The following is an 18710-nucleotide window of genomic DNA, read 5'->3' on the forward strand; positions in this document are numbered from 1 at the left end:
CTCGCTCCCCAGTGGGGACACCTGGGCCCCGGGCACTTGTAGGGGCTGAGCTTGTTCATGGTGCCGAGGGCCACAGGCCCGGGGAGGCGATATCAGCAGGCAATATCCTGCTGGGCAGGAGGCACAGATGTGGACAGTGGGTCCGGGGGCTGTCCCCGGGGAGGGAGGCAGGGGCTCCAGAGGCTGGTGAGGGACATGGCGAGAGACTTCTCGGGGGAGAGTCTGGGCCAGAGGAGAGATGGGGCACGGGTGGAGACGGCGGTGGGGTGTGGGCCTGCCCGGGGCCAGGCGCTGGGGCTGCGGGGTCAGCGTGGTTGTGTTAGGTGGCCGGGCGGCTGTGGGGTCAGTGAGCACTTAGACCTGTGGGGGCCAGGCAGCTGCAGGGTCATCGTGGACACTTGGTGGACCAGGTGCTGGGGCTGCGGGGTCAGTGTGGACCCGTGGGGGCCGGGCAGCTGTGGGGTCAGCGGGCATGTGGCTGTGTGGGAGCCCAGGCAGAGCAGCGCCCCTGCACGCTAAGCCTGCTTGTGCGTCCACCCTCCCTGGAGGTCCTCAGACCCCCTCTGGATTGAAGGAGCAACCAGGACATTCCGGGGACCGCAGAGCCTTTGTCGGCCCCCCTCCTGCCCTCCAGCCAGCACAGCCTAAACATAACCGTGGGGCTTTACTTCTCCGGGATCCCCGACGGTCTCGTAGAGGTACCCGACACGGAGACGGGGTAGCAGCTCCTTGGCGCCTGAGCCCCAGAGTCTGTGGGCACAGGCTGGAGTGTGGGCAAGGGCACAGCCGCCCTCAGGGTCTCGGGCCCAAGTTCGCGCACCGCAGGCTTGCAGAACAGGAGGGAACGATGCTGAAAGCAACGCGGTCAGCGCAGCCAGGCAGGCTGTTGGGGCGGAGTCTCCTGCCGATGGGCGGGGCCCCGGGGGCGGGGCTGCGCGGACTCTCCGCCTGCCCTGTTCTGAGCCGGCCAGGCACCTGCTACAGCCGGTCCACTCAGTAGGGCTCGGCCCGTTCAGAGCAGAGGGGATTCATCTCTGATAATCATCCCAGCCCTGGAAGCCACAAAAGTTCTTGATGTTTCTTGACGTTTGTCGACAACTAAAATTTCCTCGAGGACTTACTTGTACGAGTACAATGGAGTATGTACAGTTAGCCGTCTGCCTCCTGGTTTTGGTTAAGCAGTTTAAGAATGCAAGCCTGTGTTTAAACAATTTTTTTAATGTTTATTTTGAGAGGGGGAGAGAGAGACAGAGAGACAGAGAGACAGAGACAGAGCACGAGCAAGGGAGGGACAGAGAGAGAGGGAGAAACAGAATCCCAAGCAGGCTCCAGGCTCTGAGCTGTCAGCACAGAGCCCGATGCAGGGCCCAAACTCGTGAACCATGGGATCATGACCTGAGCTGAAGTTGTATGCTTAACTGAGCCCCCCGGGCACCCCAGGAAGTTTAAACTTTATTGGGCTTCTGGGTTTTTGGAAGAAGTTGAATTTAAGGCCTCCCTGTTAAGTTTGATGCACTGTATACAGATCATACAGAGAGGGCCCTGAAGAGACATGAATTGATCTACACCCCAGAAGATTCGGCAGCGTCCAGAATCATCTTCATAAACACTTCTAAAGTTCTTGTAGAGACAGCAGGGGGCTGTCCAGGTTGTCTGTGGCTCTTTTCAAAGCGATTTTGTTAAGTTTATTTATTTTATGTATTTATCATTTTTTTAATGTTTCTTTCTGAGAGAGAGAGACAGAGTATGAGCAGGCAAGGGGTAGGGAGAGAGGGAGACACAGGATCTGAAGCAGGCTCCAGGCTCTGAGCTGTCAGCCCAGAGCCTGACCCGGGGCTTGACCTCATGGACCTTGAGATCATGAGCTGAGCTGAAGTCAAATGCTTCACTGACTCAGCACTCAGGCGCCCTTATTTATTTATTTTGAGACACAGAGAGAGTGTAGGGGAGGGACACAGAGGGAGAGAATCCCAAGCAGACTCCACACTATCAGTGCAGAACCCAGTGCAGGGCTCCAACCCGGGAACTGTGAGATCATGACTTGACTGAGCCACCCAGGTGCCCCACAAAGTAATTTTCAAAGGCACCTTACGTATGCCATTGGGAGCAGACACTCTGGACTGGGCGCCTGGAGCACAGTCCGTCAGAGACTTGATGTTGCGTCCACTATGACACTTCACGTACTGAAAGAGTTTCTGCTTCTTAGCTGGAAAAAGCCACAGGGCCCACAGTCATCATGTAGATAAATTCTCCACAATACAGAGATAGAGATACGAGCACACCCAGAGACGGGTATTAACGAAAAGTGTTTCAATGCTTCCATTTTGGATACTTCAGTGAAGAACTGAGGCAGGTTTGTTCTCAGAAGCAGAAGCAGGGGCGCCTGGGTGGCTCAGTCGGTTAAGCGTCCGACTTCGGCTCAGGTCACGATCTCACGATCCTTGGGTTCGAGCCCCGTGTTGGGGTCTGTGCTGACAGCTCAGAGCCTGGAGCCTGTCTCAGATTCTGTGTCTCCCTCTCTCTGACCCTCCCCCGTTCATGCTCTGTCTCTCTCTGTCTCAAAAATAAATAAACGTTTTAAAAAAAGAGAGAGACAAGCAGAAGCATCACTAGTCTCTACTAAGGAAGGTGAACTCCAAGAATCAGGGTGGTTTTCAAGAACTCTAATTTCACCATTTGTATAAAAACCCAGAGAGACCAGTCATTTCCAGTAGCTTCCAACATAAGCTGCAGTCAGCTTACCGGTGTCTGCCCTGCTGTGTTTCAAACGTGAAATTACACATGCTGTAGTTTCTTATAAAGCAGCAGGTAAGAAGTCGATGTAGGGGCTGGAGAAGCAAAAGAACATTCAAAACGTCTTCCCTGCGGTGACCTTCAGCCCAGGATCATCTGAAAACAGCCACTTCCCCGGTTGGCCGCTGGATTCCGTGTCTCCGTCGGATTCATGGGTGCCATTAGTGCTGCTAGGCTCTGAATTTCTATTTTCGGCCCACGCTGCCCTGGAAGCCTTACTGTGGCCCGATGCCCTGTTGTGCGGCTCACAGGGGCTCTGCCCCACTGCCCACGTGGAGTGGATGTGTGCTCCCGTGGACGCTCATCAGCACGTCCTCATCAGCATAACTTTAAGCCCCACCCCTTGCTCCCCCCACGTGGATGGTCCGGCTTGTCTGTTTCACACAGATGCCCCTGTCTCTTGGCTACTTCTAAACGGCTAAGGCCGGTGACTTTAGCGGAAGCCGGACGGCACCTGCCCCTCCGCATCAACCACGAACAATCCGCAGCCGTCCTTGGCTGGCACCGGGCCCTGTGCTGGTGACGACGTAGGTGTCCGTGCGGGGTTGCCGATCTTGGAGAGCCCACCACCGTGCTGATCAAACTCCAAGCCACGAGCCAGCAAAGCGCTGGGGACAAATGTAACTTGGGGCGTCCTGCCAAAGGAAGACTTGGTTCGGCTTCAGTACAACGGTGGTGGTTTTCCCAGAAAGATCTGCCCGACTCAGATGCTCCGGCTCTGTTTTGGGCGCTGGAGAAATCCTGGAACTCTCGTGCGCCAGGGAAGGTGCATCTCCGTGCACTGGCGCGCTGCCGTCTGGAGGGTCTGTCCTGCCAAACTTCAAACGACAAGCCACTAGTCTTCCCGCTTTGTCCTCGGGCTTCCCTTCCCAGGCACAAACCCCGTCAGCGTTCTTCCTGGGGGCTCCGGTGGAGAGTGTGCTCACACTTCCGGAGTCCCCGACACGATGATGTTCACTCTCTGGAGCTGGTCCTCTGGCCCCTGGGCTCCCGGTCGTCCCCCCACCCCCACCCCCACGTGATGGCCCCCGGAGAGGATGCTGGTGGTCTCGTGCAGACTTTAACCAATTGATTTTAGCTCCATTTCTTCAGGGAGCACATCGTGCCCTCATTTTCAGAAACGTGCTTGGGGGTTATTTGGGGGAGGAATCCGATCTATTATTTGGGGTGTCGGCTGACCCGGCTTGTCTCTGGTTCTCTTCCAATGAGGAACATGGGCATAGGACGCAGGCTAAACCAGGGGTCGGGACATCACACTCTCTTTGGCATTCGATGTTAGGAAGAGATTGTTGGGTTTTCTTGTTTTGGGGACAAGCGTTAGAGAGGAACCACCCCTCCCCCAGCACTCCCGAGCCACCAGTCTGCAGTCGTGTTGGGGGGCCTGCTGGGGTCCAGGAGCGCACTGACACCCTGTTTGTGTCCAGAACGTGACGAATACGGTGGTGAGGACCACCCTGAGGAACGACCTGTCCCCTGAGGGCATCATCCACCATCTGAAGATCCTGAGCCCCATCCACTGTGCCTTCCAGAACGACCTCCTGACATCGTCAGGCTACACCCCAGAATGGGGGTGAGTGGAGAGGTCTCTCCCCACCCTCTCCAGCTCGCTGTCCACTCTAGCACCTTTACTTTGGGTTTCTTTAGGACTTTTTTAAAATGTTTATTTATTTTTGAGAGACAGAGACAGAGTGTGAGCAGGGAAGGGTCAGAGAGAGAGAGGGAGACACAGCATCCAAAGCAGGCTCCAGGCTCTGAGCTGTCAGCATAGAGCCCAACACGGGGCTCGAACTCATGGACTGTGAGGTCATGACCTGAGCCGAAGTCGGACACCCAACCGACTGAGCCATCCAGGTGCCCCAGCTTTGGGTTCCTTTAGGATTTTAGTCACTTGGGGATCCTTTTGTGAGACTGAATATAGAAACGGACAGTGGCCAGGACTTGGTTCGTAACCCCCAGCGCCCCTAATACTTGTCCTCACTTCCAACTTAAGACCAACCAAAGAAAGCCAGATATGCACCCTCGCCATAGGACACTCTAGTCCTGGTGAGCCCACCCACGGCTTCCCCATGACACGCCTGGGGCGCCTGAGGCCTCCCTTTCCCTCTCTGAGGATGCCCCTCCCCTGTCTGTCCTTGAGTCTCCTCCAAACTCAAGTTGGGGGGCGACACACGGCTCCAGCCAGCTCAGAATCGGTAGCCTTGCCTGTTCTCATCTGGGCGGTCTTCCTTTATTTCCATACTTCTTTGGAGTTGCCTTTTGGGGAGCAATGGGAACGGTGGGGTCACAGGAGCGCACCTCCTGAAACCACTCACTCTCGCAGGGTCTATACCATCATCGAGGACCTCCATGGTGCTGGCAGTTTTGTCACCGAGATGCGGTTGTTTATTGGGGACTCCCCTATACCTCGAAATTACAGTGTGTCTGCCAGTGATGATGTCAAGATCGAGGTGGGGCTCTATAAACAGAAGAGCAACCTCAAGGTGGTCCTGACCGAGTGCTGGGCGACACCATCCAGCAACGCCAGGGACCCGGTCATGTTTGGCTTCATCAACAACAGGCAGGTGTCGGGTGTGGGCTGCCTCCCAGACACGCACGGATATGGGGGCCGCGTCCCTGGGGGGCCGGAGGGTGGCGGTCCTCGCCTCCCATGGGTGATGGCAGACACGGTGTGTGCAGTCAGAGGCTCTGCCGGGAAGCCCATCTGGGACGGGGATGGGAGGCCGGCTCCTCACTAATGAGCCACGTTCCTTCCTTCCCAGCTGCCCCATCCCCAACACACACACGAACGTGATCAAGAACGGGGACTCCAGCAAGGCCCAGTTTAAGCTGAAAATCTTCTCCTTCATCAACAACTCCATCGTCTACCTGCACTGCAGGCTTCGTATTTGCATGGACTCCCCTGGAAGCACGTGCAAAATAGTAGGTGTTTTACTTCTCTAACCTTGTGTCTGACTTGTGCCCCTGATCACCCTGAGGAGGGCCACTCTGTTATCTGAAGCCCAGGCTTTGGGCGGCTCTGGGGCCCGACCTCTGGGAGCAGACTCTGCATAAGGTGTGAAATGAGGTGTGGATGGCAGTCAGCCCATGGGCAGAGGACTCTGCAGCTAGCTGGCTAAGCTACATCCTTCCAGATGTCGTACCACATGTTGGCCATCCCATCCCATTCCCATTCCTATCCCATTTCCATTCCTATCCCATTCCATCCCATCCCATCCCCATTCCATCCTGTCCCATCCCATCCCTATTCCATCCCATCCCATCCCATCCCATCCCATCCATTCCTGGCCATGATGCAGTGGTGCTTCTCCTCCAGGTGCTTTAATGCATATTCAGGTGTAAAAACTTTGCTTTAACTCAGTATTATTTTTAGTAACATTGAGGGAACACTACTGAATCCCAGCCACTGTGATATTTAACAAGAGGGTTTTTTTTTTATTTTCATGTGCATGAATTTGGGATAATGAGTAATTTTACATTCCCATTTCCGTAGACCTTTGAATGTGAAATATGCTTTGCAGTCCTGAGTTTTGAGAGCCCTTGTTCACACCACAGACAAGGATGTGAGCTCACTGTCACAAGCGATCTGCTCCCAGGACAGTATAGAGAACTCTGCTGGCCTTGGGTTCAGGGGCTGTGTGTTTGCCTCATCTCTGGGCGATGGGCTTGTTTCTGTGCTGCGCACAGAACCCCTACAGTCCCCCTCCCCGCCCCCAGGTCACCAGCCTCCGAGGATCCACGGGACACGCATAGGAGAAGAAACCCAAGGAACATCAATTTTGTTGATGTCACTTTTTCACACACAGTAGATCTTCCAGAAAAAAGGGTTGAAAGGGACACAGACCCCCGGATGACTGCCAGCTAGGGGTGTGCATGACCCTGCACCAGGCTCCAAGAGCCCCTCAGACATACTAAGAGTATTAATAGCCACAACCACCTCTGTAAGGAGGGGCCGGTTCTCAGATTCTTGATAATATGGCTTCATGCCTTCCTTTCCCAGCTTTCCTAGGAGAGGAATTGACTGCTTTTCTGTGGCTGCAGCTGCAGCTGAGACATCAGGAGTGCATTCTCTCACAGCCTGGAGGCGGGGAGTCCAAGATCAGCCTTGGGGCAGGGCTGGCTCCCCCTCAGGCCGCGAGGGAGAGTCATTCCAGGCTCTTCCCTTGGGATGCAGACCCGGCTTCTCCCTGTTTGTTCATATCTTCCCTCTGTGCATGTCTGTGTCTGTGTCCAACATCCCCTTTTCCCAAGGACACAGTCATGTTGGACTAGGTACCCACCCTAATGACCTCACCTTCTCCTCATCTGCAAAGACCCTATTTCCAAATAAGGTCACATGCACAGGTACCAGGGGCTAGGGGGTCAACATCTTTTAGAGGGCAGAATGCAGCCCATAGCAGGTGTATTCTAAGAAGGTTCCACCGTGTCCCTGAACCTTCGTGCAAGGCAGAGGCATTGAAAGGAGCAGGCGGCTGCAGCTGGCCATGGCCATGGAGAATGCCAAAATGACTCAGCGCCGACAGAGGGCCTGAGGGGCCGAGGGGCCAGGGCTTGGAGGCGCAGCGGGCTGCTCTCTTGAACCTCGATTCCTCCTGTGATCCAGGCGGTCCAGGCCCCCAGGTCCCTCCCCTGTCTGAGCTCACCCACCCTCGACTTGCTGTCTCCAGCCAGATAGAATGTACAGATCAGGGTATCACCCCGACGGTCAGGACTTGTCTCCGAACTCAGTAGTTCTGCTCGACTAACTCAAAGTTTCTTTTCTTTCAAAACAACAGAATTGCAATGACGTCAAGTCCCCGAGAAGCAGCGAGGCATCCACCATACACCAGACATCCTGGGGACCCCTCGTCCGGTCTGAAGGTTAGTTGGTGACTTGGTTTAGACAGTCCTGAGTCCCATCTCACCAGCGTGGGAGCCACAACTCTGCCCCCCCCCCCCCCCCCCCCCCCCCGGGAGCCAGAGCACCTGGGTTCCGCAGCAGACTCGGGATCAGGGGACATAACAGCTGCTGGCCGCTGAGAGCGACTTCCCCGGGTTGCATTGAGTCCATCACCTACAGAGTGTGGCCGGGAGGGAGGGGCCATTGTCATACCCACATTGCAGAAGAAAAGGCTGGGGCTTCAGGATGTCAGCACACCCTTAGATAAAGCAGGATTTTGAGTCATATGTTTATGTTGGATAAACACACCGAATGGGTTGTTGGGCCACAGGGACTCAGGTGATGCCTAAGCTGTTTATTCTGGGCTTGGCTAACTCGGAAGATGCAAAAATTAAAAAATGACATCGCTTTCTCTCTTGGTATAAAACTTCCACAAGCCAATTACATTCCATTTTCATTTCAAAGGCTGCCATCATTTTTCCAGGAAGACATTTTATTTCCTTTGAGATTGATTTCATTGTTTTTAAAAAAAAAAAAAAATTGGTTGGGGGAAATGGCGTGCTTTGGGTACGAAGACAGAAATGGCTAGCTGTCCCCTAATATCTGTTCGCCCCTTCATCCTAATAGAACCCCACGCCCACCCCCAACCCACCCCATTTTTACCTGGCTGCCGGGAATGAAAACTGTAATTCCCAGTCAACCTGGCTGTTGAGTGTGACCCTATGAGTAAGTTCTGGCCAATGAAATGCAAATGGAGGTCAAGTGCCAGCTCCCCAGGGGCTCAGGCCATTGTTTTCCCCTTTCTTCATCATCCCCCTTCTCAGACCCCAAGGGAGGGCCATGGGGACAGGAGCCGGAAGGAGCCCCATTTCCAAGGACACCTTACAACAAGGCAGCCAAGTCAGGCCAGACCTCCGACCTCCAAGTTTTGTGCCAGAAAGACATAAACTTCCATGCTCTTTGTCACTGCTATTTGGCTTTTTCTCCCGTTTGCAGCTAAATGTAATCCTAGTCGATTTTCCTTTTTTGTTGCTTTTCTTCCCTACTTGGATGGCCCTCCTTGCCTCTCCATATTTTCCTGCACAAGAACTTCTGGGCTTTGGATGCGGGATGTGAGCCGGGGTCCGAATGCTGATCAGGGCTTAGGAAGAAAGATGAGGGAGTAAGACAAGGGCCAGCGATTCTCAACTGTTGGTTCTCATCCAAGTATTTGTGAAATTTAAAAGACCCCAGGTTTGGGGGCACGTCCTAGGGCTACTAACTCGGAGTCTCTGGAGCTGGGCTCCGGGCTCTGGTGTCTGCACTGGTCATCAGGCAGCTGAAGGACCCATCCTGGGACCACATGCTTCTCCTACCCTCCTCATTTCTTAACCTGCTGAGGAGAACTGGTTGACCAGGAGCCCTAATACGAAAGACAATATGTGTGAATTGCATTCTCGTTTACAGAAATGGGATTCCTATTTATTCACGGATATTATAGATAATGTCAAACCTACTGGAGTGGAAAAAGCACTGGGCTTGGAGTTAGGAGACCTGAGTTTGAATGTGGACTCTCATGCTTCTAGTTGTGTGGTCTTGGGAAAATTCCTGAGTCTTCTGGATCGTATCCATCCATCCATTATTCCTCCATACATCCACCCGCCTACCCACCCATCCACCCACCCACCATCCATCCATCTATCCACCCATCCATCCATCCTTCCATCCATCCATCCAGCCATCCATCCTTCCATCCATCCATCCATCCATCCACCCACCCATCATCCATCCATCCATCCATCCACCCACTTATTCATTATTCCATCTATGTGGCAGGCATATATCCCTACTATGTGTCCAGCACTCTCCTTTTTTTCTGCAGCATGGGCATTCTACATTGTGCCTCATTTCCCACATCTATAAAGTGGGAACAGTACTAATTTCTACTTCATATAGTGCCTTGTCCATAGAAATTACCGGATAAGTGCTAGTTGTTATCATTTGTAGCCAGTAGAGCATCAACTAACAACCATTGCAGAGAACACCAAATATAATGAGGGTATAAATTGTCAGGCTCAAAAACAAGGATCGTTCCTTTGGTGCATCGTTCTTTCTCATTGTGTTATTAGCTCTTGTGTGCTCCATAATTGTGCCATATAAATGTGCAGAAAAGTCATTTAGAAACACGGAATCTCCCAGTTGGTGGAAACTTTGCATTTTAATTGTGTATATGAACAGAAATACTGTTGGGGACTGCAGGGGTGGGATAGACTGGCAGACAAATCTCTTTGGGATTGCCCCCCTCCCACCCTGTGCCCACGCTCTGTCCCCTGACTGTGCACCCACGCTCTGCCCCCCGCCGCCGCCCCCCCCCGTGTTGGTTTTCTGGGGCTGGGGCCACAGGACACTAAGTGCCACAGACTGAGCACCTCATGGTTCTGGAGACCAGAAGTTCAAGATCAAGGTGTCGACAGGTCTGGGTCCCGCTAGGGCAGTGAGGGACAATCTATCTCTGGCTCTCCCAGCTTCTGGCATTTGCTGCTGTGGCTCTCCTTGGCTGGCAGGATCTCGTTACTGGAGCTCTGCCTCTGTCCTCACGTGGCGTTCCCCTGGTGCCTCTGTGTCCTCACATGGCCGTCCTACAAGGACACGGGTCCTATTGGGTCAGAGCCTCTCCTGCTTCAGCACCGATTAGGAGTCCCTCACTGATTACATTTGCAAGGACCATCACGTTCTGTGGTAGTGGGGGTCAGGACCTCAACGTATCTTTCTGGAGGACGCACGTAGCACTGCGCATTGGTGAGATTGAGGAGGAATCCGTGGGCATCGTTCCGGAATGCGTGCTGCCAAGACATCTTATGTTAGCGTCGCAATATTCTAATTTCCTTCCGGGAACTCTTCCATGGCTATTTGCTTCGCGAGATCACTCATTAGTCTTCCCTCGCTAGAGTTGCTTTGTACAAAGAGGGAGAGAAGGTTGAGGTGATGTCTGTCGGATGCACAAATGTCCCGGAAGGAAGGGTCCGGAATCATCATTGGGGCTGCCCGGAAGTGAGAAGCTGGGGGTTCCCTACATGTGCTTAGAGGCTCTCCATCACTTTCCCACAGCAGGGGCTGTGTCCCCATCACCGAAGCATTGATCACTCAGTGTCTTTGCAAAATGACTGTTTGTGTGGGTTACCCCAAGTGACCGTGGCAACCGTCCTGCCCGCGGTGCAGGCTTCTCAAGCCATCCTGGTGAAGGGCCAGTGCTTTATTAAGAGATTGACGGGTGGCCCGACTGTGGGCCCCGCATGCAACTCCTGCCACGTGACCGGCCTCTCCTGGGCAGGTAGACACCCCTTCCCATGGGGAGGGTCATGTCTTGCTCTCCATTTTGTGTAGACTGGTAACCACTGCGGGGCCACAGCAACCAGTGGACTGTGCTGGCCTGTGGACCCCACCTAGAGCAGCTCTGGGCCGGTGGGTCAGGTGGGAGCGTTCAGCTACAGGTAACAGAAACCCGGGGAAATAGGCAGCGAGCAAACAGGTTCATTTGTCTCCGGAGGCTGCATCCGGGCTCCGCCCTGGGCTCCACTGTGAGCGGGGTCTACCTCTCTCCCGCCGCAACATCCTCAGTGTGGTCCCCCTGCTCGGGCTAGCACCGCGGCCCCGCACGGAGGACGGGAGGAGGCCAGGCGCCCGCTATAGCACCCGCAGAGGCCGGGTCTAGGGGCCAGCCCTGCAGCTGTCGGGGAACTGGCCGTCCGGTGTCTGGGCGCCTTGGGAGGTTACGTGGCTCCAGCACGCATCCCTGGAGCCTCATCCAGCACACCCTTCCCTCTGGAGGATATGACTGCCTCTGTCCCAGGCAGCCAGGAGGGGTCCCCAATGCCACTGTCAGACCACTTTGCATACCTGTGCTATGCCCTGGAGACCCAGAGTGACATCCACCTCAGCAACCACACAGGAGACAGGCTCTCGGGTGTCCCTTGTCACCCAGGTGGACACCCCCAATGCAGGGGGACTGGACGGAGGTGAACGTGGTGCAGGGGTGGCTTTGGCTCTGCTGCAGGTGCCCTGTTGTGGGTTCCACTCACTCTCACTGTGCTCCACGCACCCCGACTTCCTCACGGGGGTGAGCAGTTCTCTCCCCTGGGGGTGGGGACGGCTGGTGACCCCGCACCGATTAGGAGTCCCTCCCTGTCCCCTTCCTTCAGAGCCGGGCACCAGTCTGCTTTCTGCCTCTGGTTTTGCCCCTCCTGGATAGTTCTATAGACAGGGTCATACTGTGTGCCGTCCCTTGTGACTCTCCCCTTTCGCTAGGCATGATGTTTTGAGGTTCCTTCATGTTGAAGCACCCATTGGGACTTTGCTCCTTTCTGTGGCCAGACAATATTCCATTGTGTGGATGGACCACATTTGTTTATCCATTCATCCTTTTTTTTTTTTTAATGTTTATTTATTTTTGAGAGAGAGAGAGAGAGAGAGAGACAGAGTGTGAGTGGGGGAGGGGCAGAGAGAGAGGGAGACACAGAATCCGAAGCAGGCTCCAGGCTCCGAGCCGTCAGCCCAGAACCCTACGTGGGGCTCGAACCCACGAACCGTGAGATCATGACCTGAGCCGAAGTCCCACGCTTAACCGACTGAGCCGCCCAGGCGCCCCTATCCATTCATCCTTTGATGAACGCTTGGCTTGTTTCCGCCCGTGGGCTGTTGTGAATAATGCTGCTATGAACATGGGTGCCTGAGTATTCGAGTCATTTCCAACTTTTTTGGGTCCGTGCTTTCCTGTGTTTTTACTGGCCCTCGGGGTCCAGGGAAGGCCCGCGCTCCTCTCCAGCGCCCAGCCGGGTCTCCACGCGCAGCCGAGCTCTCAACCTCCCCGCACCGTGGGCCCTGTGGCTCCCCGGGGGGCTAGGAGTTATCCAGAACGCCGGGCGGGCTGAGCTGTCCTGGCTGATGCCCGCTCTCTCAGGCTTGGGACACCTGCTTTGTCCCCTTCGGAAACCCACACGTACACGGGCCCGTGCGGAGCCTCACGGCACGGTGCTCCGGGTCAGTCAGATCCCGATAATGAGGTCACCGAGCGGCGGACTCCGTGGCGAGCTCGCTCCATCGCCAATCCGTCCTAAGCCCTCTGGTCCACCCTGACCGTGAGGTCGCAGGGCTGGGGCCATGGGTGATGCATGGCCCACGGAGACGCGTCCCTCCCGGTCTGGGCGGACCTCACAGCTGTATCCGTCTCGTTCCCTGCAGGTGAGCGTCCAGGCGCGGAGCCGGGCCTGGGAGCCGGTTACCTGGTCCTCGTCGTGGTGGCCGTCTTCGCCGTGGTGGCCGGGGCGGCTGCCCTTGTCCTCGTGCACTACCAGAGAATGACTGGCAAATACAGCTTCAGAGCCGGGCCGGACGACTTCGGCTACCGGGTGTTCTCTGGGTAGGCGGTCCCGGCGGGCCCGCAGGTGGGTGAACAGCCACGCGCCTCCGATGCGCGCGTCCTACCCTCGCCACTGGCGGAGACGACACGGCGTGTGCTGGGGGCTTTGGAGAACGGAGGGTGGCCGGTGGCACGTTCCGTGCCCCTTAGCGGAAAGCCCCCGAAGCTGCAGGAGGGGAAGTGGGCCATCGGTTGTCCAGGTCAGGTTCTGTCCGTTTGCACAAGGGCAGGCCTCGCGGAGCCCCCGGGGGGTGCGGCGAGACGAGAGCCGGCCCCGGTGCCCCTCCGAGGCCAGCCCTGTGCCCCCCTTTCCCGGACGGCCCCAGGTGAGGCCCCGAGCCCCTGGTGCCTTGGTTTCTTCGGTTTTCCTCCTTTGTAGCAGGGCCGGGTGACGGCGGTACCACGCGCACAGAGGGCAGGAACCAGGCGAGGACAGGCAGACCCCTGGCGGCCTCTGGCACCTTGAGTGCGGAGTGAATCTGCGACTCCTCTCTGTCCCGTGTCCCCACAGCCTCGCCCTCGCCACGAACTGTGCCTCGTGTCCCGGATGATGGGATGGGCACACGCCTCTGCCTTGCCGGGTCCTCTCCGTGATTTTAAGTACCTGCACCCCCGAGCGTGAAGTGGCTCTTTTGAGCCATGACGGTCACGGGTGCCTGGACCTCCTTCTGGGCCCGAATACAGCTCATCACAGACGGGTGACGCTCGTTCAGGAGGAGCGCCGTTTTCTTAGCGCCCGCCTGTAGGGGGGATCGCCCAGGCCTGTGATTTCTGTAAAGGCTTTGAGATTTAGAGAGAAAAAATCACAGGCCACGTTTGGCAGCTGTCGTTTGCTGCCTCCAAACACTGTCGGACTCCATGTGGTTACAGACGGACGGTGGCCTGAGATCAGCTCTGGGCCCTGGGGCTGCCCCAAGGCATCCTGGGTACCACCCTTCACCTGCACCCCTTAGCCACACCCCCTACCTGTACTCCTCACCTGCTCCCCTCCCCTGCTCCCCTCCCCTACACCCTTCCCCTGCATCCTTCCCTTATGCCCCTCCCCTGCACCCCTCCCCTGCACCCCTCCCTTGCGCCCCTCCCCTACGCCCCTCCCCTGCGCCCAGTCCCCTGCGTGTCTCTGGCCCCTCTGGCCTGCCAGGGAGCTCCCTCCCCTGACAGGAGTTAAGGACTCGGGAGGTGGCCCCGAACAAGGATTTCAGGTTGTCACTTCACCTCTCCCAGCAGGGGACATTCACTTCTGTCTCGCTCTCTCCCTCACAAACCCCATCACGTGAGAAGAGCCCACTCCGTAGGAATTTCCAGTGGGAAAATGGCAGATTCCCCGGTGGGACTGACTTGCCCAGGGCCACACTGAGTCCCCGGTGCCGGGGCACGTGCCACAGGGAATCTCAGCTCCCCCTGACCCCCGGCCTCAGTCCTGCCTCGTCACTGGCCTCCCTGCCGGGCACAGTGTGTGATGCCTGGCTTGGGACGGCCGCACCAACCACGTCCTCATCGTCCCGCCACTGGCTGGCCAGAAGGACGCTTTTCTGCCCTTTCAATGCTCGGGGCCCCGATCCTTCCGACAGCAGACAGCTTCCCCCCAGACTCAGTGGGGTTTTCTGTCCGCACGCTCCCCAGACTTGAGCTGCGTTCTCCCCACGCCCTTAGCAACCCCACAGCTCGTCAGGGTTTCTTTCTCTCCCCTCTCAAGCAGGCTCTTGGGGAAGGACCCTGTTTCTTACCGATATTAGCAAATACCCAGGAGTGCTGAGCGTGTGGGTGCGTGAGAACCCTTCCTGAACACTGTAAACAAGTTAACTCCCTCAGGTTCCCAACAACCGCGTGAGGCTGTGTTATTACCACTTTTACGGCTGGGGGCCTGGGGCAGGCAGGTGAAGGAATGTCCTGGGAGCGTAACTAGGAAGGGACAGAGCTGGGGTTCGGGTCTGGGGTCCATTCTTTTAGCCGCAGAGCTCCAGTGACTTAGACTGGCGTGCACGTGACTGGCAGGTGTTTAGAATGAGGCCCCTTGGCTTTTCCTTTCGTTGGAGACCCGGAGACGTTGTATTTTAGCAATTATCTGAGAAATCCACAATTCTCTCCCTGGGGCTCCATGGTGCCCAGCAGTGGAGGGAGCAGTGTTGTGGTCCGAAGGAAGAACCCTCCTGGGGCCCTGAAGCCCCTGGGGACGCAGGTGCTGCCCCCACTGGTCAGGGCTCTCTGCCACCCCGAGGGCCCCAGCGTGTGGGTGACTGGCAGTGGTTCAGGTCCAACGACACTCGATTATAACTAAGACTCCTTAGCACGGCGCCTTCTAGTCTTTCTCTGGTTGGGGGCCCACGCAGTTTGAGTCATGGAGACCCTTCTGCTTACTGACCCATTGCGTCCTGTCCCCCATCAGGGGACACTGTCGTGTGGACATGCCCCTGTCTCCTCAGGCTCTTCCCCAGCCAAGGCCGCCTTCCCCCACATTCAGCTCTTTATTCTCTTGAGAGAAGACTTTGAACCAACCCAGCAAAGTGTGGTTGATAGGAGCTCCATCCTTGAAATGAGGAAATCGGGCCCAGAGAGCTCAAGTGAACCCTCTGAGTCACACAGCGGAGGCCAGATTAGCACACGTCCCCCGCGGGGCGACGTCCCTTTCCACGTGACTTCGTCTTCGTTAGGGGAGCTCCAGGAGCTGGTTTTGCAGGGACACTGCAGGGATCACGCCTCTGCTTTGCCGCGGCCCCTTTGCTCCAGGACCTGATAGCATATGTGCACATTATCTAAGTTCTAGGAGCCACTGCAGTTCAGATGGGCAAAGTAAGACCGGGGCCAGCACACGAGGCCAGTCACCTCCCTGGATAGAGTTCCAAGGGAATTTCAGTGAATCTTACTGAATACTTAGCACGTGAATCCCAACAAGGATGCCAACGTTTGTCCTGCTCAATTTCTGGGGACATCTGGTATGTGGGGGCAAGGTGACTCTGGATGTCCTCCCCACCTAAAATGAAAAAACACCGGAGGGAAAATTGGCCTCTCATCTTTTCTTGTTCTCCCGTGGCTTCTGTTTCCCAAGTGAAGGACATCTCTAACTGGGTCTCAAGTTCCCGCAAAAATGTGCTCTTTGAAAAACATCAAACAAACCGTCCCCACCAGGCTGGCACTCGGCGCGGCCCTCGGCACCGCGAGCCCCGGGTCTCAGTGTGTCCTCCGCAGACAGGACAACGGCACAAAGGCCCCGAGGGTGTGGTCGTCCGGCTCAGGTGTCCGGGCCAGGCGCACCTATGTGCTGACATTCACCAGAGCCCCGTTCACCGGAGACCAGTCCAGCCGCCATGGTCCCCGTTCCTCTGTGCCTTCTGGGAGCCGCTGCCCTTTTATTCGGGCACAATCTCTCACCATCCAGTGAGCGTAGAAGTCCTGTCCTCGGGGTGATGGTCACCCTACACTACCCAGGCTCGGGGGGTGTTCCTGCACGAACCTCTCCTTTCCGGCGTGCGCACTGACCCTGGTCACCTCCTTCTCCATGCAGGTGGCTGTGAATCAACCTCGGTTCTTAATCCATGAAGCATCGACGGAAACCTGCTCTGTCCCACATCCAGAGCTTGGATGAGTCCCGGGGGTGGTGAGAACACAGCCTCTGACCGACCCAGGAGACCCATCATCTGTGTAGGTCCCAGATAAGCAATGCCCACCAGGCGGATGTAAGAGCTTTTGGAGTGAGTAGGAGGTGGGGTGAGGGGTATGCCCCAGGCATGGGGATCTTCAAACAAGCTTGGATCCAGCCTTGCCATCACCCAGATCACCTCCACCGCCCCCAGAGCCCCCAGACTCTTTACCCTCCTAACCGGCTCAAGTGGTCCTTTCTGGTTCTGCTCACCACTGACATCTGTCACCTGCCACCCATCCCCCCATGCACTCAGTCATGTAGCTACCCATCCATTCAGCCATCCGTTCATCCAACGCTCTGTCATATATATATTTCACATTTTCAAAGATATTTGACGGTGCCCTTGGAGTTCTTTTAACAATAGGTCAGTCATAAATGCACTGCTAATGTTATTTTTAGTGGACATATATGCTCTTTCACGTCTGCCTTTCCAGGACATTGTTTTTATTTATACAACAGGGACTCAAAAGACACTCCATTAATATGAAAATCTTTATAAGTAGAAATAACATTATATACATACACATACTCACTATTTTATATTTTTTCCAAGTATTTTCACAGCCATTTAAAAATACAATTTTACCCCAGGAGAGGTACTATTTGTCCATTGCACAATGGGAAAGCAGAGAAGAAATGGGTGAGTCATTTTCATATGGCCACAAAATGAATTAATAAGGAACTGGGTGTAGAATCTAAATTTTTACCTTAGAATGTTCTCCATTACACCATACTGACGGATCGTGCTTTTTTACTTTATGTGAAACAAATTGGATCGTATTCGATAGCTAACACCTGAAAGCATCGCGTTTTTCCTCAATGAACTTAGAATTACAAGGTGGTCATGGTCTTTAATTCATGAGATTACTTTTGTTGAATGTAACTAATTGGAGATTAACTTTGCTGAGTGTAACTAACAGCGATTCGTATCTGGAGAATGCGAGTGTTTTGATTTCGTGGATATTCTCAAGGGTCAGTAAAGCATCACAGCATGTGGCTAAACCGATTTTGCGCAAGTAGAATAAATCGCATGTGACATTGAACTGTGACCGTGCCGTTTGCTCTGTCCGGTTCAGTCGCCTCCCGGGCTTACCCGGCATCACTGAGTCCACGGTGCTGTGCTGGGCACTCTGGGGACACCAGGAACGTGTCTGCGCCCATTTGTTGTGATATTGACTCGGTACCTGTCACTCGTCTGCCTTAAAAAGACGCGATAACGTTTCAGTCAACCCAGGTTTCAAGACCCGTGACTGGGTGGCTCACAAGCCTCCCACATGACTATGTTCACTTTACAGCCAAGGAAATGGAGACATCACGTGACCCTCCCGCAGTCAGCTAGGAAGTGGGGTCCTGGCGTTAGACCCAAGCCTGTCTGGTTGAAAGGTCGCCGCTCCTGCTCTGCTCCTGCCACGGGCTGCGGTGGGACCTGAGCATGACCGCGAACGTTCTCCCCTTGTCCATCTGATTGTTGCAACAACCCTACGAGTTACGAGTCCCCGGTCCCGTTTTACGGACAAGCAAACTGAGGCTAAAATTTTAAACCACCGCTCCAAGCAGCTCACAGTGGAAACCCAGATCTTCTCCCTCCTAGTTCAGGCTCTTTCTGCTGCCCCCGAGAAGACTTAGTTGGTTCACTGGTGAGGCATGGGAGCCTTCGAGGACCTGAGAACTGAGTCCCTCTGAGCTGTGGAGAGAGCACCCAGGAGCTCGGCAAGGTGGGGGGCTTCGATTGGCTCAGGCTCTGGGTCCCTAGCAGTTCTCACATCGAGACACCACCTGCAGCCCCACGTCCTTCCCAGCCCGGGATCCAGGCTGTGATGCCCTCTCTGCGCTCAAGGGTCAGGCGAGGTGAGAACCACCTGTATTTCCTGTGCACCTTCTACCCGACCTGCAATGCCTCATACTGGCCACTAGATGGCGATGCAGACCAGGGCGGGAGGTCCCTCTGTGTCTCCTGCAACCAGAGCCCTAGTTCTCGGTCTGTTCTTGCTGGATTTGAGCCTTTT

At 55.4% G+C, this 18710-nt stretch overlaps 1 protein-coding gene across 1 annotated transcript in view; it reads left to right on the forward strand.

Moving 5' to 3' along the window:
• Positions 1-17699, forward strand: part of UMODL1 (uromodulin like 1) — a 67210-nt gene extending 49511 nt beyond the window's left edge. Inside the window, exons 16-21 of the mRNA XM_086676033.1 lie at positions 4218-4363; positions 5114-5350; positions 5553-5712; positions 7566-7650; positions 12887-13089; positions 16567-17699. Of these exons, the coding sequence (XP_086532159.1) occupies positions 4218-4363; positions 5114-5350; positions 5553-5712; positions 7566-7650; positions 12887-13068 (810 nt within the window). The 3' untranslated portion in view covers positions 13069-13089; positions 16567-17699. The remainder of the gene's footprint in view (positions 1-4217; positions 4364-5113; positions 5351-5552; positions 5713-7565; positions 7651-12886; positions 13090-16566) is intronic.
• Positions 17700-18710: the final 1011 nt, after the last annotated feature.

This window comes from Puma concolor, chromosome C2 (assembly GCF_028749965.1).
Source record: "Puma concolor isolate L17-30 chromosome C2, mPumCon1.1.hap2, whole genome shotgun sequence".
NCBI lineage: Eukaryota > Metazoa > Chordata > Mammalia > Carnivora > Felidae > Puma > Puma concolor.